The sequence below is a fragment of the Neoarius graeffei genome, chromosome 6, assembly GCF_027579695.1.
Source record: "Neoarius graeffei isolate fNeoGra1 chromosome 6, fNeoGra1.pri, whole genome shotgun sequence".
In the NCBI taxonomy this organism is placed as follows: domain Eukaryota; kingdom Metazoa; phylum Chordata; class Actinopteri; order Siluriformes; family Ariidae; genus Neoarius; species Neoarius graeffei.
In genome coordinates, this window is record NC_083574.1 from 83,341,971 (window position 1) to 83,369,644 (window position 27,674).

Below are 27,674 nucleotides of genomic sequence, written 5' to 3' on the forward strand. Positions count from 1 at the left end.
GATTGCGCTCTAATCTGGAACAGGTGCATGGTAATTAGTCCTAATGGTGCTGAGTGTGCTATGTGTTCTGAGTGTCAACATGCATGGATGTGACACGGTGATTTTTAGCTCATCCGGCCACAGGCCAGGCCGGATGAGCTTATGTGATCACGCATCATCTGTCATCGTCATCCGTCCACAATTTACAAAAATCGCTACTCCTCCTACAGGATTGATCAGATTTTGATCAAACTCACATACAATGTTCCACAGGTGGGTGTGCATAAAAGTTGTCAAGATGGTCATGCCACCTGTCATATTTGCAATTTTATGGGCATCTGAAATTTTTGGGTGACTCGTCACATTAAATTCGATCGGATTTCAAACTTACACACAAAAACAGTGGCTGGTATGAGACAAAGTGAGGCAGTAGCCACTATTTCATCATGTTGTAAGACTGTAAGAATGAGTAGAACAATAGCGCACTGCACATGCGCATACGCACAAGCATTACAATCACCAGAATGGCAAATCGTGATCTCGCGATATGAACAGTTGATCTTGTGTTATCAAAGGTACAGAAGAATGAGTGGTGAAGCCACTATGCTATTGTGTTGTACGAATGTAAGAATGAGTGTAACAATAGCGAAACTTCGTAACCAATCAGCACTTATCCTGATCAAGTTCGATTACCCGTTCTACTTCTTGATTAACTTCGGAACCAATCAGAACCAGAAACAAAATAAGAGAAACCTCACTATAACTTCATAGTATCGGAAGATAATCGGCAGATAAAAAGATAAACGAAAGTCATCTTGTGGTTCGACAAGGCTACTGATTCGATATCAAGTAAGTGGTGTTTATTTTAAGAAAATTTACCTTTTGATTATCACAGCTTTTGTTTGGTCCTTCTGAAAGGTCAAATGAAAGGTTTTTTGAGCTTTTTGGCAGATATTTATGCCAAAAATTCCAGCTATTCAATAAAAGCTCAAGAAGGCAGCTAAGACAACGTTGGAATTTTTTGAGCGATCCGCTCGGTTTGCAATTACAAAAGTTCCATGTGGGAATAAATCAGCTCCTTTGTGAAAACTAAGAGTAAAAGTTAAAAGTATAATTGGTCAAACTTCTGTTATTCGCGTTCTTTTTTTATTTATTTTTTCATTTTATTCTTTACACTACACTTTGAAACAAAATGTGCTCATTAGTACTAAATATTGCTTCGAAGACAATTCATGAACGAGTGCTTTCTTGCTATTTTGAAAATAGATCTAGTTCACGGCACTGGATTTTGAACAAAACACAGTAAACAGAATCGATAACCAAAATACTACAAGCCCTGATGCTGCTCACAGCTTGGTGATGCTTGCAAGAGATGAGGCGAGTATAATTGATAACATGTATATATGCTATATTTACTGTATGGACATGGGATCAGAAAACTATTTTATTTATATGGTAAGCAGCAACCACATGTACACATAGGGTACCTATTTTTATTTCTACCATGTTAGTATTATGGACTACTTTGTGCAAATTGCATTTGCAGTGAAGTTTATTTCTGTTACAAAACCACAAGTTTCACATTTGCTTGTATCACAAATGAACATATTCAGAGCTAATGAAGACATTTTAAAGCTGTTGTTGATATGTTATTGGCACAGCTGCATTTTTTTTTTTGTCCTACCAACTTCCATCCATCCATTATTTGTAGCTGCTTATCCTGTCCTACAGGGTCGCAGGCAAGCTGGAGCCTATCCCAGCTGACTACGGGTGAAAGGCGGGGTACACCCTGGACAAGTTGCCAGGTCATCACAGGGCTGACACATAGGTGGTGTTTACATTAGACCGTATCAGCGGATCATCAGATTAACGTTTTTAAAACGATTCGCGTGCACACAGCAACGCCAATACACAGATATGCTAATCACATGACTAATTAGACGGAACGTCACATGATCCCAGTGCATATCGGGCATGCGCAAGTCACTCACCACTTGCAAGTGGAAGGATGGCAAGCGAACACCTTCTCCAGCAGATAAACACACCTGGCTGTGATGTTCATGTTCTCACTGAGTTTAAGCGCCTGGAGGAGGTAAATAAGTTGAAATGTGTAAATAAACCTCAGTGCGGCTCAGCGCTTCCTCCTGCGCTCCAAATCACTCCGCCCTGAACAGCGAGTGCCCTCTGGAGGGTGCGCACTCCGGCCCTGTGCAGCTCACAGAGTGCGCAAGTGAAGCGCACGAGCAGTGATTCGGGACTGAGCCGCTGTGTGTGTGATCCCAACGCCAGCGAATCAGGAAGGTGGATGTCACAGTGACGTTGTCCAATGACGACGTCAGCTAGAGCTCAGCACTGCATTTCCTCGTTCCTCAATGTTTACACAGCACCGGATCAGATACGAACTGGGTTGAATACGTGGGCCCTGGCGGATTCAAGTTGTTCCGCCTGTGGAGTCGTTTCCCGGCGTGTTAATGTGCACGGACAGTGCATCCACGACGAAAACGAGACGGATACGGTCTAATGTAAACACCACCGTAGACACAGACAACCATTCACACTCACATTCACACCTACGGTCAATTTAGAGCCACCAATTAACCTAACCTGCATGTCTTTGGACTGTGGAGGAAACCCATGCGGACACGGGGAGAACATGCAAACTCCACACAGAAAGGCCCTCGCCGGCCACTGGACTCGAACCCGAACCTTCTTGCTGTGAGGCGACAGTGCTAACCACTACACCACCATGCCTCCTCCTACCAACTTTGATATTGCATTGTCTGTTTCCTGAATGAGTTTAACCCCCTTGTACTGGACATTTCTGCTTTCTCAACTCATCATGATTCAAACTCACAAAAATCCAGGTGTATTTTTGTGCTCTAGGCTACAACACAAAATTATGGCACTCAAGGCTCTGAGGTTTTGTTCTTGTCTGTGTTGATCGATTGTCGTCTGGTGCTCTAAATAATAACGTGTCTGGTGTTTGTACCTGCAGGACCTCCGACCATCTCCAGCACCCAAACACACCAGGCTCCTCATGGAGAGAAGGGACAGATCAAGTGCTTCATCCGTAGCACGCCTCCTCCTGACCGCATTGTGAGTTCCTCTTTCCTCTCTCAGAACTCTTCTCACTTTCTGATCGTGGACTCTCTCGCTTCGTGACTGTGGTGACTAAATTAGCTATGACAGGTTTAGTCCTATAATGTACAGCACACTGATGACTTACAGTACATGTAATAAATGAAATTGCATCCTACATCATTTGTTTCTACTGTGTGTGTTATAGTGGGAATTAAACGAGGCAGCCTGATGTGCTTAAATTCTTATCTAATGCTTGTTTATGCTCTGTTAGTGCACATTCGATTAAGATTTATGAAGCCTAGATAAACAGCCTCTTCCCAAGGCCAATTTTTGATTCATTACTCATCCTGAGTGTAACAGTCTCTGTGTGTGTGGAGATACATATATACACTATTCATTTACTTCTCGTCTTCTCTTGTACTACTCTTTGTTCATGTATTATTGTAACCAGGTATTTTTTTAATTGTAATATAGCGTTTATATATGTGTAATAACTGTTATAAGTGTCAATTCACCCAATAGCACCATTTTATCAGTTATATCTTTTAGATATAATTTAATCTTATTTTTATTGATGTATGTACAGTATTTATGTGTTTTTATTGTCCTGTTTCAGGCCTGGTCATGGAAAGAGACAGTCCTCGAGTCGGGAACATCTGGCCGCTACACAGTTGAGACAGTGAGCACTGAGGACGGTGTCCTGTCCACCCTGACAATGAGTAACATCGTCCCCGCTGACTTCCAGACCATCTATAATTGCACAGCATGGAACAGCTTTGGCTCCGACACTGAAATAATCCGTCTCAAGGAACAAGGTGGGAGCCAAGGTTCGCCACGTTCCACCTTCTTTTCTTTATATGACAGCTCTCTTCAGCTCATTATTCTAGCATTAACATTAATTAGGGCCCGAGCACCGGAGGTGTGCAAGGCCCTATTGTTTTCTGAAGGATTCTTCTTCTTCTTCCTCTTATTATTATTATTATTCAAGACTTGGCCATTTTTGAGGTGGTTCCCATGGGCAAAATCTCATGAAATTCAGTAGACACATCAGTCCTGGCCACCACTGCTCAGGCATAGAGGCTTGGCCCCAGGTGTGTCCAGGGAACTCCATAGCGCCCCCACATGCATTGAGACTTTTGCCCGGTATATAGTTTCACCTATCCATGTCAAATTTGGTAGGTGTGTGGGGTGCTCCAGGACGAACAAAGTAGGGATGGCGAAAACTAAAAAAAATCTTGACCGACCACCGAGCCTCATTAGCCGGTTAAAGTCGGTTAACCTATGAGTTTAAAATTCTAGAATTGGAATTACAGGGATGCAAACGGTGCGCCTTTTGGCGGATGCCGCCCTCTCCACGGCTGAATTGCGCAGATCCGACCTTCCTTTCCCTGTGGAGCTGTGGAGCGTTCGACCACAACTTCATCAAAGCAAATTCTGCATATAAGCAAATGCCGCCACAGTCCACGAAACACAGGAAGTACAAGCACGAGAAGAAAACAGCAAATCAGAAAGCCGCGCATGACCGCGCCGAAGCCGCGCAAAATTTAATGTGCGCAGCTTCTGCGCAAACGCGCGCAGCCCCCCGATCCACTGCCTTCCTCCCACACCCCCCATGCCTCATGGACTGCAACGGCACCCACCTATTTAGTACTTTTAATACAGAATCTACCTTGAAATTACATTCAGACACTCCAACGCCCCCCCCCCCCCCCCCAAAAAAAAAAAAAAAAAAACGGATCTGCGCGATTCAAAAAAAAAAAAGTCGGCATCTGCGCCTTTAGTTTGTGTGGAGAGATATGATCTGCAATAACATGAATTATTGGCTACAGACCGAAACATACTTTCAGAATGCACTGGCCAAGGCAGGACTAAACTCGATGTGCCTTCTAATAATAATTTAAAAAAAAAACAGAATAGTAATTTGTAAGCTAAAAAGCCTGTGTCTACACTTTCGCAGAGTGGCAGCGGGAGGGCGGGACATGACTGAATGGGTGTTTCTGATTTGTCAGCTGTCTTTAACTGGGGCGGGACATGACCGAATGGGTGTTTCTGATTTGTCAGCTGTCATCCTTACACCGCATGGCATGGCCCAAGCGTTTACATCATGGAATTCCAAGTCCTCCGCTCCAAAATCGGCAGCTTCAAAACGATTGATTTTTTTTTTTTAACCGACAACCAAAAAAAATTAACCGGTTGACGTTGATTCGGTCAACCACCGGTCAAACGGTCATCGGTTAACATCCCTAGAACAAAGCTATAGTGTAGTTGTATTAGCCGTACTCAACAGGAAATGAGTTATTTATGGTTTTGTGCATTTTAACACGTGTTACATTTTGACGTTCTCCTCCATGGCATTGTGAAGGGATTTGCAATATCTTGCAAGATGTTCAAAAGGCAAAACAAGAAGTACAGTGGTGCTTGAAAGTTTGTGAACCCTTTAGAATTTTCTATATTTCTGCATAAATATGACCTAAAACATCATCAGATTTTCACACAAGTCCTAAAAGTAGATAAAGAGAACCCAGTTAAACAAATGAGACAAAAATATTATACTTGGTCATTTATTTATTGAGGAAAATGATCCAATATTACATATCTGTGAGTGGCAAAAGTATGTGAACCTTTGCTTTCAGTATCTGGTGTGACCCCCTTGTGCAGCAATAACTGCAACTAAACGTTTGCGGTAACTGTTGATCAGTCCTGCACACCGGCTTGGAGGAATTTTAGCCCATTCCTCCGTACAGAACAGCTTCAACTCTGGGATGTTGGTGGGTTTCCTCACATGAACTGCTCACTTCAGGTCCTTCCACAACATTTCCATTGGATTAAGGTCAGGACTTTGACTTGGCCATTCCAAAACATTAACTTTATTCTTCTTTAACCATTCTTTGGTAGAACGACTTGTGTGCTTAGGGTCGTTGTCTTGCTGCATGACCCACCTTCTCTTGAGATTTAGTTCATGGACAGATGTCCTGACATTTTCCTTTAGAATTTGCTGGTATAATTCAGAATTCATTGTTCCATCAATGATGGCAAGCCGTCCTGGCCCAGATGCAGCAAAACAGGCCCAAACCATGACACTACCACCACCATGTTTCACAGATGGGATAAGGTTCTTATGCTGGAATGCAGTGTTTTCCTTTCTCCAAACATAACACTTCTCATTTAAACCAAAAGTTCTATTTTGGTCTCCTCCGTCCACAAAACATTGTTCCAATAGCCTTCTGGCTTGTCCACGTGCTCTTTAGCAAACTGCAGATGAGCAGCAATGTTCTTTTTGGAGAGCAGTGGCTTTCTCCTTGCAACTCTGTCATGCACACCATTGTTGTTCAGTGTTCTCCTGGTGGTGGACTCATGAACATGAACATTAGTCAATGTGAGAGAGGCCTTCAGTTGCTTAGAAGTTACCCTGGGGTCCTTTGTGACCTCGCCGACTATTACACGCCTTGCTCTTGGAGTGATCTTTGTTGGTCGACCACTCCTGGGGAGGGTAACAATGGACTTGAATTTCCTCCATTTGTACACAATCTGTCTGTCTGTGGATTGGTGGAGTCCAAACTCTTTAGAGATGGTTTTGTAACCTTTTCCAGCCTGATGAGCATCAACAATGCTTTTTCTGAGGTCCTCAGAAATCTCCTTTGTTCGTGCCATGATACACTTCCACAAACATGTGTTGTGAAGATCAGACTTTGATAGATCCCTGTTCTTTAAATAAAACAGGGTGCCCACTCACACCTGATTGTCATCCCATTGATTGAAAACACCTGACTCTAATTTCACCTTCAAATTGACTGCTAATCCTAGAGGTTCACATACTTTTGCCACTCACAGATATGTAATATTGGATCATTTTCCTCAATAAATAAATGACCAAGTATCATATTTTTGCCTCATTTGTTTAACTGGGTTCTCTTTATCTACTTTTAGGACTTGTGTGAAAATCTGATGATGTTTTAGGTCATATTTATGCAGAAATATAGAAAATTCTAAAGGGTTCACAAACTTTCAAGCACCACTGTATATATGTGACGCCATGCAAACAGGAAATGTGTGCCTATAAACTCATCGCTGGTGGTGTACACATCAGATACCCAGGCTTTTGTTGCACATCTCAGACACGTGTGTATTGTATGATGACCACGTGTGACAGGTCACCAAACCGGAGGTGCTCGGGCCCTTCATCGCCACTTGTGGCTATATTTTACCTTTGTTTTTCTGTGATTTCTGAGGGGGTTAATTAGTTTTGTTTGTTTGTGTGTTTGTTTGTTTATGACCAGCAGCCTTCCAGGATACAATTCCCAAGAAAAAGAAATTATTTTTTTTAAATAAATAAATAAAACATGGAATTTATCATCATAATAGTTTTGAAAATGATGTCTTTCTTACTTTTTTAATGCATTAATCTCTACTCAGACTATTAATTCATGCTCATTTTATGTAATGGATTTGTTTCAAGCAGTGTCAGCAGTGTGAAAATTTCATTTATCATTGAAATGTATTTATTATACAGCGCTCTGTGTCATTTTCTGCCAAAACCACTTAACGACCACAATAACCTGGCATTGTCATTTTTTTTGTTTGTTTGTTTATTTTTTCTTTTCTTTTCTTTTTTCTCTCCATTTATGGCATTTTCTAAAGGAAAGCAATCTATCTGACTCTTTGCAAACTATGGATTCAGATGACTAGCTCTTAAATGAAAATGTATGGTTGTTTGTACTTCAGAGACATTAAACAGACATTAATTGCAGAGGACGAGCCGATGGTGGGTTTTGCTGCGCTAGTTCGGGAGGGTGTAATTAATGCTGTGTAGACGTTGCTCATTCTCCATTATGGACTTTTATTTAATTATTTATTTATTTGCTTGCTCGCGCGCTTATTTATTTATTTATTATGTGAGAAATGCAAGTGTGTCTTGCACTACAGTGTAATAGCAATAAAAAAAAAAAAGCCATGACAGCAAAACGTTGGTGTTTTTAATGATCTGTGACATCCAAAGTGTTTGTTGGTGCTGCTATCAATTACTACATTATTGTTACAATCGCACCTGCCATTTAACACTGCATACAACTCTGCTCGATGCAAATGAAGGGCATTTTGACTCAGGAGTTGTAAAAGAAAGGAAAAAAAAGACATGCAAGTTTCAACTGAAGCTGCTAAAAGAGAAAAGCCTCCACAGAATAGCGAACGCAACATGATGAACTTGTGCTAACATTTCTCACATATAACATTTCTCAGCCTTGTTCTGTTTGGCGCTTGGTTGCTCTTTTTGGTTCACACCATTCTTGGATTGTTGTATTCGTTTTGTATGACACAGCAGCATTCGTTCTCTTGATGCTGTCTTGTTTAGAAATAAAAAGCCAGGCTCTGTGCCACGGTGATTATTTGTTGAATTGACTCGACTTGTCCATGCTGTGTTATTGTAGGCGGCTATCATTTGTTGTCCGCAGAGTCTCTGCCTGTGGCTGTGATTATCGGCGTGGCAGTGGGAGCTTTCGTCGCCTTCATCGTCCTCATCGGCACCATCGGGGCCTTCTGCTGCACACGCTCTCAGAGAAGTATGTGTCATAACACTGAACTCTGTTCACCTTCCTCAGCAAGACAGAACAGTGTGTCAGGGTTCAAGTCATTTCACACACTCCATGTTTTTTTTTTTACATCTTTCTTTCTTTCTTTCTTTCTTTCTTTCTTTCTTTCTTTCTTTCTTTCTTTCTTTCTTTCTTCTTCAACTTCTCTCCATCCCTTTACATACATGTCAACCTATACAGAATGTCCGTATTTTATACGGATTTGATTCAATAAACGTAGTATACGGGCGTACAAATAAAGTTATACGGATTCTTTAAAAAACTTCAATATTTATTTTGAGCTATAATCAATTCCCACGATGATAAAAGAGCGCATAACATTCATTTACAAACGTACTGTACACCACAGAAAGCACAAACAGCCAGTAAAGAGTCTTATGAAATTGCGCGTTATCTTGTGGTAGCAAGACTTCGTTACACTTTTGATCATGCGCACACCGCATTGCGAGAATCCCGCCAACCGGGAAGTAACATTTTGTTTGAAACGTGTATTTCCACCTGAGCGACTTTCACTAGCAACTGAAAAAATTCTGAATGGGCACTCCGGCAAGATCAACACAGACACTTGCTGTGACATGCAGCCTCGTGAGGTATTGGTGCAGACTGCTAAAAAAAGCTGTCATGGAGTACAATTCAGAACATTAGAGTGACACTTTGTGTTTTTGTCGAACATTGGAGCTTTGTATTCATTCTGAAGGTTTATTGTTATTAATATTGAATAAAAAGTAACTGGGATATATCATTGTTAATTATCATTCAAATTTTAGGTAAATTATTTTAATTTGCATCTTATACGGATTTTATAAGGGAAATACGGATTATGGAGGTTGGTTATACAGGTTTGATTGACCAAAGGTTGACATGTATGCCTTTATAAGACTTGGACCATCCTTCCATTTTCCAAATCAGAGCAGCTCATCCAAGTTATTAAAGGAAAACTCCACCCTGAAACGCATGGAATATGTTCATACACAAAGATTTGTGATTAGTCATTTCCGCTGGCAATTTTGTTGAGCAGTGCTGCGTTTTCATTAATCCCGTGAGAAGTCATATGAGGGACATTGCTCATGCAGTTCCAGTGCTGTGTAATAGGAGTAAAAGTTTGTTCCCAAATATAAGGGGTGAAAAGCTCAGGTTTCACCGTTAGCCCTGAAAAACAACAGCGTTTACAAATTACGGACGTGTCGCGGAATACGGATTCACGGAAAATAAAAAATATAATACAAAGTACGGATCTTTTATTCACAGATATGTGATTTTCCATAAAATATCAATAGTAAATTAATTAAGTAAGCATAACTGCAGGTAAGATATTTTAATGATGAACTTCGGCAGTCCAAACATTTAATTGTTTTAGACTTATTAATTTGGTTTAAGAAGGTGAAGTTGAAGATGTTGGTTTAATTCGTTCAGCATGTCTTCCATGCCTAAAATTACAATACGATCCAGAAAAGTTGCAATGAAATGAACAAATCCTTTGTCTTCATATGCAATTGTTTGCAATTTTTTTAGGGCATCTTTATTAGGCTTTTCTTCTGTTTTGTTTTTCTCTTTGAGGGAATGGATTTGATGGACTTTCCATGTAATGTCCGTGATTTCTGCCTTCTTTTCTGTAGCTACAGACACTTTGTATAATTTATGGGCACTTCTGTCGGTCCGTGTTGCTTTTCCCCGTCTCCTCCATTGTTTTAACGACAGAAGGCTTTGGTATTATGGATATTTTGTTTGATTTATGCAATTTCTGCGTGCCTTTGGTTTAGATATAGAGTCATCACCAATGTAATGTAACACTACAATGTTCTTAAAGTTTGGTGACAACGGGACGTAAACTTCTTTTCTAATTACTTTTCTACATCAGTCTTTGAGTGAAATACATAAACTTAACCCCTTTTGTCAAAAATGGTATTTCAGAGTTGTGTTCTCTGAATATTATTAAATGTCCCACATCTCTTATCGAAAGACTCGTCTACTGATTAGTGAGTATTGGCTCGACTTTATCTGGCGCTTCTACCTCCATCACGTACCGTAGATACCATTGGCAGATAACGTCATCATGGAGATGAGCTTTGTGACATTCCATAGACTCATAGCATTGTCTGTAAAATTAACCATCCATGATACATCATCCGTATGAAATCTGTAACCAATCCGTAATATATTGAAACGTCCATGACCAATCCGTAAATTACTAGCGTCCGTATTAAAATCCGTAACCGCTCCGTATTTTGTGTCCTTTTTTTATTATATTTCCATAATCCGTGACCTATCCGTATTTTGTCAACCACCAAAAAACAAAAGAGAAACAATTTCTTTTCCAACGCACCATTGTCCACTGATGTTGAATGTCATATTAATGAGAAACCCAATGTAGAGACGCTGGAGTAAATGCAATACTCAGCTAGTCAGCAGTCTATGAGATGATAAGCACCATGACACTGACAGTGGTTCTAGCATTAAAGTTTAATTTTGTTTTAACAAAAGGTGAACAGAGTAAAGGACTAAAGCGCTGCTGCATCGCTCTCTTTAGGCAGAGGTAAAGTGAACCACTGTCAGCAGATATTTGAATTCAATTGTGGGTAATGTAACAACAATGAAAATAGAGTGAAATGTTAATCAAGTAAGTTGTAATTATAAGTAAGTAAGTACTTTCAAAAAGTACAAAAATTCCATAATAAACCTTGGACGCTACTGAAGATCAGATTCATTCAAAAGATTAATATTCAGGGTGGATTTTTTCCTTTCAGAACCCTTTTACAGGAAGTTCAGGAAGTTAAGGTATAGCTTGCAGGAATTGTCATGGGAGGCGTTGCTCGCCTTGAGAATGTTGTTGTTGTATACCACAGAAGACGCTCACCTGGTTATGCCCTCCCTCCCTGCCTCGATCTGTGCTCAGCAGCGAGAACTTTCAAGCAAAATTAAGACAGAAAGTAAGCCCTCGTTACTGGACTGTCACCAATTAACACTACAAACAGTGCTACTGACGTGCGTCTGGACTGTTTTTTGAGTTGTGGTGCACGTTTGCTACACGCTTCACTAACTATATCATATTAGCAAACAGATACAGAGACACAACCCAAGCCTTGAGAAATTGCATGAAAGAATTGTATACATTTGACTTTGTGGAGCAGTTGAAATCGTGTGGTAATAGACGAACATCTGTCTGTCAGACCTTAAAGGCGTCGTCTCGACCAAGAATGACATCCGCGTGGAGATTGTGCACAAAGACCACAATGCTGCACGGGAAAATGAGGACCATGCCGCCATGAAGCAGCTGATGGTAAGTCTTGTCTAAGTTTCAACAAATTGTACCCCCAGCTCATTACGCCTTCTCCTGTCACATCTTCACGTAATGCTAATGCACTAATCATCCACACCCCAGCACTAATAACCCCCATCCAGAACGAATGCTAATACCAAGCTCATGAATAATGCAGTATGAGATTGTGTGAGAGAAAGCCCTGATTGCCTGAAGCCCTATATTTACCCTCCAGCCTGTGTCCCCTGGGAAGACAGTGACGCAGCCATAGACATGCCAATGATCAAGTGGCCTGGGGCCTTTTTTTTTCCTCATAGTGCCTATCGGAGAAATGCTGTCAAACCATATGATAGCACCCTCTTTTGAAATCCTGCACTGTGTTATGCGCTTCCCTAAGGCCTTGCAAACAGCACCAAGATTTTACTTAGAGCTCAGGATGCGATTATGCTGAAGGCTAAGTCTGTGACACATTGACAATTCTTGGTGACGAGATGAAAAATATTCATGGGAAATTGACACAGCTTAATTTAAGGTTACTTGCCCATGTCATTAAATAAGCTGACTTTGGATATAATAGGCAGGGGATGTAGGTTATGTCTGAATACAGCAGGGTGTGTGTTTTTGTTTGTGCCCTCAGATTGAACGCGGAGAATTCCAGCAGGAGTCTGTTCTCAAGCAGCTGGAGGTCCTCCAGGAGGAGGAGAAAGAATACCAGCACATCAAGGTGAGCAACCATAGGGGGTTGTGTTCCTCTTTTGACTTGCTTTGTTGCCAGAGTATAGGTTTGCACAGTTTATCCAATTAATCCCAGATCCAAGAACAAGCTGTTTACCCATCGATTCTGTGCACAAATTTTTACTCGTAACAATATTTACAGTCCAGAACAAAAGGCTGCATACCTTTAATACAACCCCAATTCCATAAATTTGAGACATTGTGTAAAACAGAATATGATGATTGCAAATCTTGGCAAGCCTATATTTCATTGAAAATAGTACAAAGACAACATATCAAATGTTGAAAGTGAGACATTTTATTGGTTTTTTGAAAAATATATGCTCATTTTGAATTTGATGTCAGCAACACATTTCAAAAAAGTTGGAACAAGGGCATGTTTACCACTGTGTTGCATCACCTCTACTTTTAATAACACTCTGTAAATGTTTGGGAACTGAGGAGACCAGTTGCTGTAGTTCTGAAAGTGAATCATTGTCCCATTCTTGCCTGATATACAATTTCAGTTGCTGGACAGTTTGGGGTCTCCTTCGTCATATTTTGCACTTCGTAACGCACCAAATGTTTTAAAAGGGAGACAGGTCTAGACTGTAGGTAGGCCAGTTTAGCACCCAGACTCTTTTAATACAGAGCCCTGCACTTTTAATATGTGCAGAAAGTGGTTTGGCATTGTCTTGCTGAAAGGAGGAAGGCCTTGCCTGAAAAAGATTTTGTCTGGATGGTAACATATTGCTCTGAAATGTGTATATATCATTCAGCATTAATGATGCCTTCCCGGATATACAGATTGAGAATTTGATGACACAATACGCATAATTTATGCATAATTCACGCAATATGTATTTTGTGTATGAAATACATTTGCATTTGAATTTCCATTTCAAACTCATCACACCCTGACGTGTTTTATTCCAGCTCCCACTGGTAACTATTTTGCTTTTATTAATAAGCAACATATTCAATACCAGTCAAAAGTTGTAAACCCCTACTCTAGTCATTCATAGGTGTTTCTGTATTGTGACGATTTTCGATATTGTCAAACAATACTGAAGACATCAAAACTCTGAAATAACACGTGGAACACTTATGGAATTATGTGGTAAATAAAAATGGTTAAAAAAAAATTTCATATTTCCAATTCTTCAGCGCATCCAGTGTTTACCTTGATGACGCTTCACACACTATTGGCATTATCTTAATCAGTTTCATGAGGTAGTCACCTGGAATGCTTTTCAATTAACAGGTGTGCCTCGTCAAAAGTTAATTAGTGGATGAGTTTAATAATAATAATAATAATAATAATAATAGTTAAATTTATATAGCGCCTTTCACAATACCCAATGTCACTTTACAAATATAAGGAAAGGGAGGGAAAAAAAGTCCATCAAATAAAAGTCAGGATGTCATTCCAATGGTGCAGCAGCCACAGTCCCACCAAAAGGCACAAACAAGTCCCACACCACCAGCACAGCCGCCATGACACCACCGAGCAACATCACTCAGAGCACCATGCCAAACACAAAATAACCCTGCACAGAGCACTGGATAACCCCGATGTTAAAATGAGCAATGAGCCCACCACAGTCCACAGCGAGGAGCACAGGCATCACCCATGGCAAACCAAGGCCTGAAGGAAACCGACGCCCAAAACTGGGTCCGGCGCTACACCATAACCAGCGGACAAAGCACTCAAAAAGAAACAAAAAAAACCAAACATCAAACTACGCAAACACAAAAATGAAAAACCACAGAGAAAATAAAATAAAATAAAAAGCTCCAGTGAGAAACGGCAGCCAGAATGCGCATGGCATACTCTCAACTGGAAAAAAGTTTCTTGCCTTCTTAATGTGTTTGAGATCAAACAGTAAATAATAAATAATAAAAATACAGTAAATAGCCCTATTCCATCCATAGCTGTAGTAATCCATATTATGTCAAGAACCAAACAACTAAGTAAAGAGAAACAACATCCATCATTACTTTGACATGAAGTGTTTTAATTAATAAAAATAATGAAAAAACTATTACATTAGGTGTGTCCAAACGTTTAACTTGTACAGTGGTGCTTGAAAGTTTGTGAACCCTTTAGAATTTTCTGTATTTCTGCATAAATATGACCTAAAACATCATCAGATGTTCACACAATTCCTAAAAGTAGATGAAGAGAACCCAGTTAAACAAATGAGACAAAAATATTATACTTGGTCATTTATTTATTGAGGAAAATGATCCAATATTACATATCTGTGAGTGGCAAAAGTATGTGGGATTAGCAGTTAATTTGAAGGTGAAATTAGAGTCAGGTGTTTTCAATCAATGGGATGACAATCAGGTGTGAGTGGGCACCCTGTTTTATTTAAAGATCAGGGATCTATCAAAGCCTGATCTTCACAACACATGTTTGTGGAAGTGTATCATGGCACGAACAAAGGAGATTTCTGAGGACCTCAGAGAAAAGGTTACGAAACCATCTCTAAAGAGTTTGGACTCCACCAATCCACAGTCAGACAGATTGTATACAAATGGAGGAAATTCAAGACTATTGTTACCCTCCCCAGGAGTGGTCGACCAACAAAAATCACTCTAAGACCAAGACTTGTAATAGTCAGCAAGGTCACAAAGGACCTCAGGGTAACTTCTAAGCAACTGAAGGCCTCTCTCACATTGGCTAATATTAATGTTTATGAGTCCACCATCAGGAGAACACTGAACAACAATGGTGTGCATGGCAGGGTTGCAAGGAGAAAGCCACTGCTCTCCAAAAAGAACATTGCTGCTCATCTGTAGTTTGCTAAAGATCATGTGGACAAGCCAGAAGGCTATTGGAAAAATGTTTTGTGGATGGATGAGACCAAAATAGAACTTTCTGGTTTAAATGAGAAGTGTTATGTTTGGAGAAAGGAAAACACTGCATTCCAGCATAATAACCTTATCCCATCTGTGAAACATGGTGGTGGTAGTATCATGGTTTGGGCCTACATCTGGGCCAGGACAGCCTGCCATCATTGATGGAACAATGAATTCTGAATTATACCAGCGAATTCTAAAGGAAAATGTCAGGACATCTGTCCATGAACTGAATCTCAAGAGAAAGTGGGTCATGCACCAAGACAACGACCCTAAGCACACATGTCGTTCTACCAAAGAATGGTTAAAGAAGAATAAAGTTAATGTTTTGGAATGGCCAAGTCAAAGTCCTGACCTTAATCCAATCGAAATGTTGTGGAAGGACCTGAAGCGAGCAGTTCATGTCAGGAAACCCGCCAACATCCCAGAGTTGAAGCTGTTCTGTATGGAGGAATGGGCTAAAATTCCTTCAAGCCGGTGTGCAGGACTGATCAACAGTTACTGGAAACGTTTAGTTGCAGTTATTGCTGCACAAGGGGGTCACACCAGATACTGAAAGCAAAGGTTCACATACTTTTGCCACTCACAGATATGTAACATTGGATCATTTTCCTCAATCGGCCTCTCTTTTGATTGATTAATTAATCTTTTGATGAATCAGCACCTTCTGACCAATCAGAATTAAGTATTCAGCATCTTGTCATATGTTTTAGGTTCGCATCCTGTTGCAGGATACACCCACATTCATTTTAACACCTTTGTCTGTATTTACTGACAAAACCAAACATAAATGACTTACAACATTTTCTCCTTACTTACAGCAATAACTGTAAATCTTTCGGTCTCAAAGTGCATTTTACAGGCTATAAAGTAAAAAAGTCTGCCAACCTGGATGTGCCTAGTGAACAGTGCCTAAGCAGGATAAATGTAGTCACTGCACGACCACCCAAGGAGAATTGTTTCTTCTCAAATGGAACTTTTCGTATTACTAACCAAAGTTTTATTTCCATGAAGTTTATGGGGTGCAATAAAAGTCTTATCAGAATAGATGGTCTATGACTTGAGCCGAGCGCCTCTTTTATATGAGCGGAGGCTTATGAAGAGCTGCTCTTTCCTCTGCCTTAAATCTATCCTTATAAATCTCATCAATCTGGCCATTAACACACTGAAAACACGCTGTAAATCAATGTCCATCAGCCATGTTACTCCTGAGCAGCTATATTATATACATATAAAATATCAAGTCTTTTTCTATGATGTTAGATATTCCAGACGGCTTCTCCGCTGAACCATTTTGTATTTATTCTCTTTATATATTGTACAAAATGTCAGTAGGTCTGGTGTCTGCTAGTGGATCTCATCTTTTCATTCATTCCCCCTGGGCTTCAGCCTCTATGGGAGTGTGCGTATATAAGTGAAGGAACAGAGAGACTATAAGACAGAATGAGATTCAGAGTGAAAACATACACACACACACACACCTCTTTGTCTGATAAATCCTTCCTTGGGTTGTCATAGCAGAGTCATCTGGGAGTGATTATTTTCCCTTCCATGGTTCTTGCCCCTCCAGACACACACACACACACACACACACACACATGGCAACTTAGCAACTGGGCACAGTAGTTCCACAGTTCTCTGATTACACCTTCTCAGTGTATTTGGAAAGAGACAATTTTCAGACCAATTAAAGTCGATTGTGTAAAGACTAACAGTAACTCTGGCACTTATTTGTGCTGCCACAGAGTGAAACATTGAGAGCTGATTAATTAGCAAGGAAGGAATTTATTTCGCTCTTTATTTATTGTTTTAAGCTTACTGTAGAAGAAAGGTTCATGACATTGACCCAGACACCTATCCACTTCTCCTCCCCGTGCTGTCTGATTGCTTATTTCCCTTGCCAGGTCATTGTTTTTACAAGCTCAACTTCAGGGAGATTTTCGACATCCACTACGACACACACATATATATTTTTTTTTAAATTTATTTCATCGTTAGAAAAAAAAAAGATAAGAAATTTCACGAGAACTACTTCAGGAATCTTTTGAGAACCCTTAACCTTCCAAAGAACCCCTTGAAAAAGGTTTCCCCCAAAAAATGTCATCATAGTTGGTACATGTTTAGGAAAAGCATTTCTTATGGGTTATTTGAAGGGTTAATGATTTTCCTACATGGAAACTTTTTTTTTTTAAGGTTCGTAGAAATTGTATGAATACAATATATAGATTTAGGCACTGCTTAAAAGCAGAACCCCCTCTGTTTCTGGATTGTAGAATTTTCTTATATCATAGTCAGCTTCTTTTGTTTTATTTCTTTACCGTTATAGTTACTATGCCGTTTCTTTATGTTGTACAAAATGTCGGGCAACAACAGCGACAAGTTACTCACTACTACAGTGGTGCTTGAAAGTTTGTGAACCCTTTAGAATTTTCTATATTTCTGCATATATATGACCTAAAACATCATCAGTTTTTCACACAAGTCCTAAAAGTAGATAAAGAGCTCTCTATAGTTCCTGTTGCTTGGACTACTAGTAGGCATATCAGATGCTCGCTGACTGTGCTGCGAAAGTTGTGCATGCAGATGATCATCTAAGTTTCCAAATCTTTCATTGCTTAACTCTTGAATAATTTCTAGTGTGAATGCTATCATTAAAAATGTTACAACGTCTGCTTCCCAAAGAAATGTATCTGGTTAAGATCCGTTCAGTACTTTGGGAGTAACGGCAGGTTGAAGTTCGTACAACAGAGTTCACTCTTTGCTTGCGGGACGGTGGGAAACTGCCGGTGATTTTTGAGTCACGGGAAAGCGGTCAGGCTCTCTCTCTCTCTCTCTCTCTCTCTCTCTCTCTGTCTTCAGATCGGTTTCTGACTGGATTACTCATGAATATCAATCTGATAACTTTTATAGGGATGTTCTTTCGTTCACTGTTTCTGATGAAGGATTCAGCAAAATTTTCCATCTGCTAGTTTTGATGTTATGATTCACGGGAGACTTTGAAGTGAGTTTTCATAGCTTTACCTACTTATATATATATATATTTTTTTAAATCAAATTGATTCATGTAAATAAATAAGTGTTTTAGAATATAACTGTAGTTGTTTTGATGAAAAATATTAAGATCTTAGTGGTTAGAATATTTTAAAAAACAGAAGTCAGAAACACGAGTGTCAATTTCAATTCAAGTAATTGGAATTGTTTATTGGATGTGGCTCACACAGTTTTTTTGAGGTTCGCCTTGAAAGCTGTGAATATTAATCGAAATAAGTAACTGTTTATATTATTTAATATAAACACTAGTAGGCCCTACTTTTGAGAAATGCAAAGCCCTACAGAGTGCAAAGAGAGTATTAGAAATAATCTTGTATTACTTTTTTTATCGAGTGTACCGATTTAATGCTTTACCTAATCAGCATAATTAATACTAATTAGATACTAATTTGCCTAATTAAAAAAATCAAACTTTGTATTCAATATACAACCATCTATGTGCCTGCCAATTTCCATGTAAATATCTTCAAAAATAAAAAAGTTATTAAGAAAAAAACATTTGATCTCATTCATTAATGAGGCCCATTTTGGACTCATACAGAATATTATGTCAGTTTTTTAAAAATTAAACCATTTCTTCAATCTTTGATTGGTAATATCTCAAGAACAGATAAACATTTTCATTATGTAAAAAGTATGTTGTTCTGCATTCAATTCTGAATTCACTGAAACAAGTTTCAAGTAATTTGGATTGAATTTGAATTTTCACCTGATACACCTATGACTAACAGTTGATAGTTTAAATGTGGACTAACAGTTGATAGTTTAAATGTGTAGTAAGATTCAAGCTGCATGTTGAATGTCAGTCTCACCAGATGCGATGCAAACCCATGGTTCCGTATGTGACATTTTCCATAAACAACTTTTAAGTTATTTCTAGTTGGCTGCTGCGTCCCAACAGGTAAGAACTGCAGTCATTCAAAGTGCTCTCTGAGAAGGCGGAGTCTAATGTATATACACTACCGTTCAAAAGTTTGGGGTCACCCAGACAATTTTGTGTTTTCCATGAAAAGTCACACTTTTATTTACCACCATAAGTTGTAAAATGAATAGAAAATATAGTCAAGACATTTTTCTGGCCATTTTGAGCATTTAATCGACCCCACAAATATGATGCTCCAGAAACTCAATCTGCTCAAAGGAAGGTCAGTTTTATAGCTTCTCTAAAGAGCTCAACTGTTTTCAGCTGTGCTAACATGATTGTACAAGGGTTTTCTAATCATCCATTAGCCTTCTGAGGCAATGAGCAAACACATTGTACCATTAGAACACTGGAGTGATAGTTGCTGGAAATGGGCCTCTATACACCTATGGAGATATTGCACCAAAAACCAGACATTTGCAGCTAGAATAGTCATTTACCACATTAGCAATGTATAGAGTGGATTTCTGATTAGTTTAAAGTGATCTTCATTGAAAAGAACAGTGCTTTTCTTTCAAAAATAAGGAAATTTCAAAGTGACCCCAAACTTTTGAACAGTAGTGTAGGTGTAATACACAGACTTCTGAAACACTGAGAATTTTAAGATGTGCTATTTGGCCAAAGTTCATTCGACTGTTTTTCCATAAATATTTATGTCATATACGGAATTTCAATTGCATCTGTAAGGGGTGTTCGGATTCTGCTGAAAATTTCAATTTTTGGCACAAAGAAAGTATGTTTATCTTGCTTGGATCATTGACAAGCCTACGTAGATGAAGTGAATTTTAGAAACATTGAGTTTACACCACCTTCTTATTTGAAGCAGAAGAGCCTTCTTGTTGCTTCATTCAGATGCCTGGATAATGTGCACTAGGTCCTATTAAGCTCTTACTCCCTGTGATTTGTTAAATTTAGGCTATTAGGAAATCAAAAAGTATAGTCAAAAAAGTCAAAGTCCCTCTCATGCCAGAATCTGGTCTTCCCAGGCAGTCTCCTGTCCCAGTACCAGCCAGCTCTTTGAGGCATATGGGTGCGGCACCGGTCTTTGTTTCGATAGTCCTAAGCCTGTCGCCTATACAGCTAGGGGCTAGTCCTCTGATAACCACAAGAGATTGACTTCCCCACTCACATCTGTATTGCAGTGTGCCTTGCCAGATGGCAGTAGGTACCATTTTTATGATGGTCTTTGGTATGACCCAACCGTGAGTAGAACTCATGAACTCCCAGTTGAGAGGTGGACACGCTAACCACTAGGCCAACTCGTGGTCAAATAGTATAGTACTGGGTACATACAAGGATGTTTCAGTTTTACCCCTTGTGCAACATAATTGGGACCAATAGCACAACCAGGGCATAGATATGTAGATTTCATATCAGGATTTGTGAAACAACTTAGCATTAATATACTCAGTGGGTTGCATTGCTGCCTGATAGCTCCAGGTTCCCCGTTTTGATCCTGAGCTCAGTCTGTGTGGAGTTTCTCATGCTATGTCCTTGTGGGTTTCCTCCGGGTTCTCTGGTTTCCTCCTACCTCTCAAAAAGATGCTGGTAGGTGTATTAGCGACTCTAAATTGCCCCTTGGTTTTAATGAGCTTGTGAGTGTGTGTGCATGATGCTCTGATTTGGACTGGCATCCCATCCAGCATGTATTCCCACTGTTCCTGGGAATGAATATATGTAAAGCATGGTAATGTGTTAGCTTTTTCTTCACTCACTCATTTACTTTCATGGTAGAGACGGAACGTATATTGGGAACACTGGGCATGATTTGGGAATACATCCTGGATGGGATGCAGAGAACAACTTCATACCTTGAGATTGTTCTACGCCACACTAAGGTCAATATTGTGGCAATGATAAACTATGTAGAGTGAATGGATGGTTAATGGTTTTAACTTGGAACTTTGTCTGAAAGGGAAATGTTTTGATGTTGGGTTCAACTTAGAAACTTGTTCACCAAGATGGACGAATATGAAAAAAATGTTCCCCTAGAGGGATGAACACACTTATTTCATTGCTGTATTTGTAAGAAATCCCTTTAAATTAATCTTTTGTTTACTTCCACATTTCATTCTCATCCAGGATCCCACCAATGGCTACTACAGCGTGAACACTTTTAAAGAGCACCACGGGACCCCCACCCTCACGCTGGCTAGCACCCATAACACCACTGAACTACGGCGTGAAACCTCCACAGGCAAGCAACGTGTACCCACAGGCATGTCTTTCACCAACATCTACTCAACCATTGGTGGTGCACCAAACCCTCGTTTGTATGAGTATGGCGGGCGCTTCGTCCTGGGCACAGGCAGCAGCTCCATCGAGCTGTGTGAGCGCGAGCTACAACAGCGTGCCTCCCTCAGCGACTCGGGTTCCTTCATGGACACTCAGTGCGACAGCAGTGCCAGCAGCTACGCACACTTTGACAAGGACAGCAAGGCCTCAGCATCATCCTCGTCACACCACTCGCACTCGTCCTCGCAAAACTCAGACCTGACACGACCCCTGCAGAAGCGCATGCAGACTCACGTGTGACAACGTCTACAAATGATGTCGGGAAGCAGATCAAGCACACAAGCTCTCTTTTTCTTACTCTTTTTGTCTCTGTAATGTCATCATAAGAACCTCGTACAATGCAGCTTTGGTAAAGTCTTTGTGCTTGCGGTTACAATTGCAGACAAGTCAAATATCCTGAACTGAGAAGAAGTACCTTCAGTGTAGTACTAGTGAGAAATGTCTCAGCTACTGTACAGAACGCCAGAACAGGATGAAACCATGCTGACAAAAATGACAAAACACAACCAATGTGTGGACAAGCAGATCATAAATGAACGAAGGTCTTCAGAACATGAACAGATTCTACAACGCTGTTGACATCTCCAGTCCACGATGCCTTTGGCAGCATCAGAAAGACAACATCCTGATTCTCTTGTCTTCTCTTGCTCTCTTGTACAGTAGGCCTGTCTGAGTGTGTATTATTTGACAGTGACCTTTTTTTTTCTTTTTTCTCTTTCCCCACAGCTATGACTCTTACTTCTGTGTGGATGGACATGTAAAAAAAAAAAAAAAAGAAAAAGAAAAAAACAGTTTGTCAACAGACTTAATCACTGTCAGTCAATATCATTGGATTCCAGTCCTTCTGGATCCCAGAGATATATAGCTCTCGGCCATTTCGAGAATATCTGTATATTATTCATTTCTTTTGTCTTTTTATTTTTAAATTTCCTTGCTGTCTTTTGTCAGTCGGACCATATGTTTTCCTCTCTCTCTTTCGTGATTACTGACCTTATCGAGGACTTGTACATGGATGATTTGATCTTTTCTAACTAAGATGATTCAAAATGCACAGGATGTTTTGGCCATAAAGTGGGAACGATGCAAATGTTTTCACTATTTTGTTACCGAAGAATGCTCAGACAATGTATGACGTGACACGGATCTGGTCTCGTGAAACCTCATACACACCAGTGACACGATTTTCACTATATTACGCTAATTACCTTTCTGTGGCATTTAAGTCTTAGTAGATAGTCATGTTGTTTACACTGATTGAAACACTGATGGCTGAAGACCCCCGGACGGAGGGAAAACATTCCATCTGCTCTACACAGACTGTACTGTTCTAAATGAACTGTCTGCACACCGAGATGTACCACCGAGACTCTGATTTCATTCAAAATTTGTTTGTATGATGTTTCCTCTTTTTTTTTGTTCATTCAGTTGAGAGCATTTAAAGTTACTACTGATTACACAGACAAGCACTTGTACAGATGCACTGTACAAAAGAAAAAAAAAAGAGCCAAGAGCAGAACAGGAAGTAGTAAGGAGGAGATGCGCAATGCATGATGCATGCCAGGTGCAAACTGAGGCAAGCAGGTGCTGGTCAGTATGATTACAGCCTCATCTACATGATATGTATATGTATTACACACACTGTTTTGCCTGCGAGGCTTTGAGTAGAAGAAATTTCAAGTTTCTGATAAGGCAAAGACACCAGATAAGGAAACAGAGGATACCAGGTTTCTCTTTTTGTCAGCCACCTCAACTCGCATGCACTGTGAGAACTGAGATTAAGCATGGCAGTAAGTGATTGCTACTAGGGGTTGGAAAACTAGTCAACTTTTCCATAGTTTTAACTTTCAAGGGTTAACAAAAATGGATTCAGGACATCACTTTTCCAAGCTGTTTTATAAAAGCAGTTAAATTCTTATCAACAGCAGCAAAGAATGCACTTGACAGACATAACCGCAATTGCTAGCCATACACAGGCAACGCATGGCATTCTCAGCTTTATTGCTTCTTTAGGCTACATGGTTAACAATGAAAATAAACAAAACAGTGCCTTGCATAAATGTCCAAAATCTTGTTTATCATTTTACATGATTGAAAGATATACTGTACAGTGATGCTTGAAAGTTTGTGAACCCTTTAGAATTTTCTATATTTCTGCATAAATATGACCTAAAACATCATCAGATTTTCACACAAATCCTAAAAGTAGATAAAGAGAACCCAGTTAAACAAATGAGACAAAAATATTAGACTTGGTCATATATTTATTGAAGAAAATGATCCAATATTACATATCTGTGAGTGGCAAAAGTATGTGAACCTTTGCTTTCAGTATCTGGTGTGACCCCCTTGTGCAGCAATAACTGCAACTAAATGTTTCCAGTAACTGTTGATCAGTCCTGCACACCAGCTTGGAGGAATTTTAGCCCATTCCTCCATACAGAACAGCTTCAACTCTGGGATGTTGGTGGGTTTCCTCACATGAACTGCTCGCTTCAGGTCCTTCCACAACATTTCGATTGGATTAAGGTCAGGACTTTGACTTGGCCATTCCAAAACATTAACTTCATTCTTCTTTAACCATTCTTTGGTAGAATGACTTGTTAGGGTCATTGTCTTGCTGCATGACCCACATTCTCTTGAGATTCAGTTCATGGACAGATGTCCTGACATTTCCTTTAGAATTTGCTGGTATAATTCAGAATTCATTGTTCCATCAATGATGGCAAGCCGTCCTGGCCCAGATGCAGCAAAACAGGCCCAAACCATGATACTACCACCACCATGTTTCACAGATGGGATAACGTTCTTATGCTGGAATGCAGTGTTTCCCTTTCTCCAAACATAACGCTTCTCATTTAAACCAAAAAGTTGTATTTTGGTCTCATCCATCCACAAAACTTTTTTTTCCAGTAGTCTTCTGGCTTGTCCACATGATCTTTAGCAAACTGCAGATGAGCAGCAATATTCTTTTTGGAGAGCAGTGGCGTTCTCCTTGCAACCCTGCCATGCACACCATTGTTGTTCAGTGTTCTCCTGATGGTGGACTCATGAACATTAACATTAGCCAATGTGAGAGAGGCCTTCAGTTGCTTAGAAGTTACCCTGGGGTCCTTTGTGACCTCGCTGACTATTACATGCCTTGCTCTTGGAGTGATCTTTGTTGGTCGACCACTCCTGGGGAGGGTAACAATGGTCTTGAATTTCCTCCATTTGTAAACAATCTGTCTGATTGTGGACTGGTGGAGTCCAAACTTTTTAGAGATAGTTTTGTAAACTTTTCCAGCCTGATGAGCATCAACAACGCTTTTTCTGAGATCCTCAGACATTTCCTTTATTTGTGCCATGACACCCTTCCACAAACGTGCTGTGAAGATCAGACTTTGATAGATCCCTGTTCTTTAAATAAAACAGGGTGCCCACTCACACCTGATTGTCATCCCATTGATTGAAAACACCTGACTCTCATTTCACCTTCAAATTAACTGCTAATCCTAGAGGTTCACATACTTTTGCCACTCACAGATATGTACAGTAATATTGGATCATTTTCCTCAATAAATAAATGACCAAGTATAATATTTTTGTCTCATTTGTTTAACTTGGTTCTCTTTATCTACTTTAAGGACTTGTGTGAAAATCTGATGATGTTTTAGGTCATACTGTATTATGCAGAAATATAGAAAATTCTAAAGGGTTCACAAACTTTCAAGCACCACTGTACTATTTCATAAAATAACTCATGTGGACAAATGGGCAACTCGGTTAAAATAGTTGATTCTGAAACTGAGAGTTCACAGCATGGAAGGTTATATCCATTAAAGAACACATTGTTGTAGCTCAATGTCTGGCATTCCTTCAAAGCCTAATGGTTAGAAGAAACGCTTCAAGGACAATCTCAAAGTGTCCCTCAAAACCCTAGACTCCTGGGAGTCACTTGCTCAGGATCTTCCAGCATGGCAAGCAAAGCTCACCAGTGGTGCATGTGCAGCAGAGATGAAACGCATTGCTGAGGCCCAGAAGAAATGAACTGCATGGAAGGCTCAAACTATTGCCACCCCCACTACAGCACCTACCCATGTGTGCCTGAAATGTCAGCGTACCTTCAAAACCCGGATTGGCCTCATTAGTCACCTCTGGACCCTCAACCACCACACACCAAATTGAAGTCATGGTCATCTTTGACTCCGACGGATGAACATCATCAATGGTTAGAGAAGCAGCTTTGTGACCTAAAGGTTGCCGGGTTGATTCTCTGGACCAGCAGGAATGGCTGAAGTGTGCTTGAGCAAGGCACCTAACCTCCAAATGCTCCCCAGGCTTCTGTGGGTATGTTGTATGTTGCTCTGGATAAGACTGTCTGCTAAATGCCATCAATGTAATGTAATGTAAGGTAGGATGCAATGACTAGAGCAGCTGCTGGGACGTTTTTCCCCAAGCTGATGACCTGGGAGCACTTTGACCCCAGCAGCATCCAAAAACTTTTCTGGATCAGCCTTGAAACTGTTGGAGTTGCATTGGATAGTGATGTGCAACCTGTGGTGCTCATGAACGATGCCACAGTGAAGGATAAGTAAATACATAAATTAATAATAATAGTAATAATAATAATACAGTTTCACACACACACTTCTACACTTGATCCAAAATTATAAAGTGATAATGATCCATTCCAGCAAAAGTAAACTAGATAGAGACTCTGACCAAATTCACAGTGATTTGCCCTAGCTCTTACAAAACAGGACATCTGGTCACCGTACCCTATAGATCCCAAATGATAAGAAATAGAGAATGACACTTAGTGAGGGAAAAAAGCCCATTTTTCATGGATCATTCTGGTTCAGTGATCCGGATCAGCACCAAAAGTCATTGCAACTTAACTCAGCCCAGAGGTATTCTTCATGTGAAATTTGGTGATGATTGGTTGGAAACTGAGGGACAAATAAGTAATTTAATAAAAGCCTGTTTTTCATGGATTATTCCAGTTCAGCGATCCAGATCAGCACCAAAAGTCGTAGCAACTTAATTCAATCCAGAGGTATTATTCATGTGAAATTTGGTGATGATTGGTTGAAAACTGAGGGAGAAATAGTGTCCTAAAAATGTTAGGAAAATAATAAGACGGAGAAGGAGAAAAATGAAGTCGAAAGATCCTGAGTGAGAGTAACCATTTGCACCAGTGCTGCTAGTGCAAATTAATAATAGAATACTTTTCCAAATATAGTCTTAAACAATATTATGTTGGCTCTAGAATTGGTTTCATTTTGTCTGAAATATTTATCATCTATTTTGGTGTTTTTCCATCACCCCAACTAGTCAACAGCTCCCCACAATTGCAAGCAGTGAACGTATCAGTCAACCGCGAGTTGGTCTAGTGGTTAGCGTGTCTGCCTCTCAACCAGGAGATTGTGAGTTCTACTCATGAGTGGGTCATACCAAAGACCATCATAAAATGGTACTTACTACTATCTGGCAAGGCATGCTGCAATACAGATACAAGTGGGGAAGTCAATCTCTTGCGGTTACCGGAGGACTGGCCCCCCACTGTAACCCTAGCTGTATAGGCGAGAGGCTGAGGGCTATCAAAACGGAGATTGGCGCCGCACCCACTCACCTTAAAGAGTTGGTTTGTACTGGGACAGGAGACTGCCTGGGAAGACCAGATTCTGGTGTGAGAGGGACTTTGACTTGAATGTACCAGTCAACTAGTATCTCCAACCCCTAGTAGCGATACAGTTCAGTTTGGAAAAGTTGCCTGAAAATTGCACGGGACATTTGTCAATGATCGCATCATGTAACAATCTCCATCACTCACATTCTAAATGTTAGCATTACTACAGTGTACATAACTTGATCTAGGAACCTAATACCCATGCATAAGGTGTCAATAGAACATTAGGTGTGGGAACGGTTAAAGCTGATCCAG

The 27,674-nt window shown here is 40.0% G+C and overlaps 1 protein-coding gene across 1 annotated transcript in view; it reads left to right on the forward strand.

The window, feature by feature from the left end:
- The window catches only part of kirrel3b (kirre like nephrin family adhesion molecule 3b), a 541,192-nt gene extending 518,757 nt beyond the window's left edge, over nucleotides 1-22,435 (forward strand). Inside the window, exons 10-16 of the mRNA XM_060924114.1 lie at nucleotides 2,975-3,075; nucleotides 3,677-3,896; nucleotides 8,484-8,615; nucleotides 11,489-11,572; nucleotides 11,813-11,922; nucleotides 12,539-12,625; nucleotides 21,539-22,435. Of these exons, the coding sequence (XP_060780097.1) occupies nucleotides 2,975-3,075; nucleotides 3,677-3,896; nucleotides 8,484-8,615; nucleotides 11,489-11,572; nucleotides 11,813-11,922; nucleotides 12,539-12,625; nucleotides 21,539-21,991 (1,187 nt within the window). The 3' untranslated portion in view covers nucleotides 21,992-22,435. The remainder of the gene's footprint in view (nucleotides 1-2,974; nucleotides 3,076-3,676; nucleotides 3,897-8,483; nucleotides 8,616-11,488; nucleotides 11,573-11,812; nucleotides 11,923-12,538; nucleotides 12,626-21,538) is intronic.
- The last annotated feature ends 5,239 nt before the right edge of the window (nucleotides 22,436-27,674 follow it).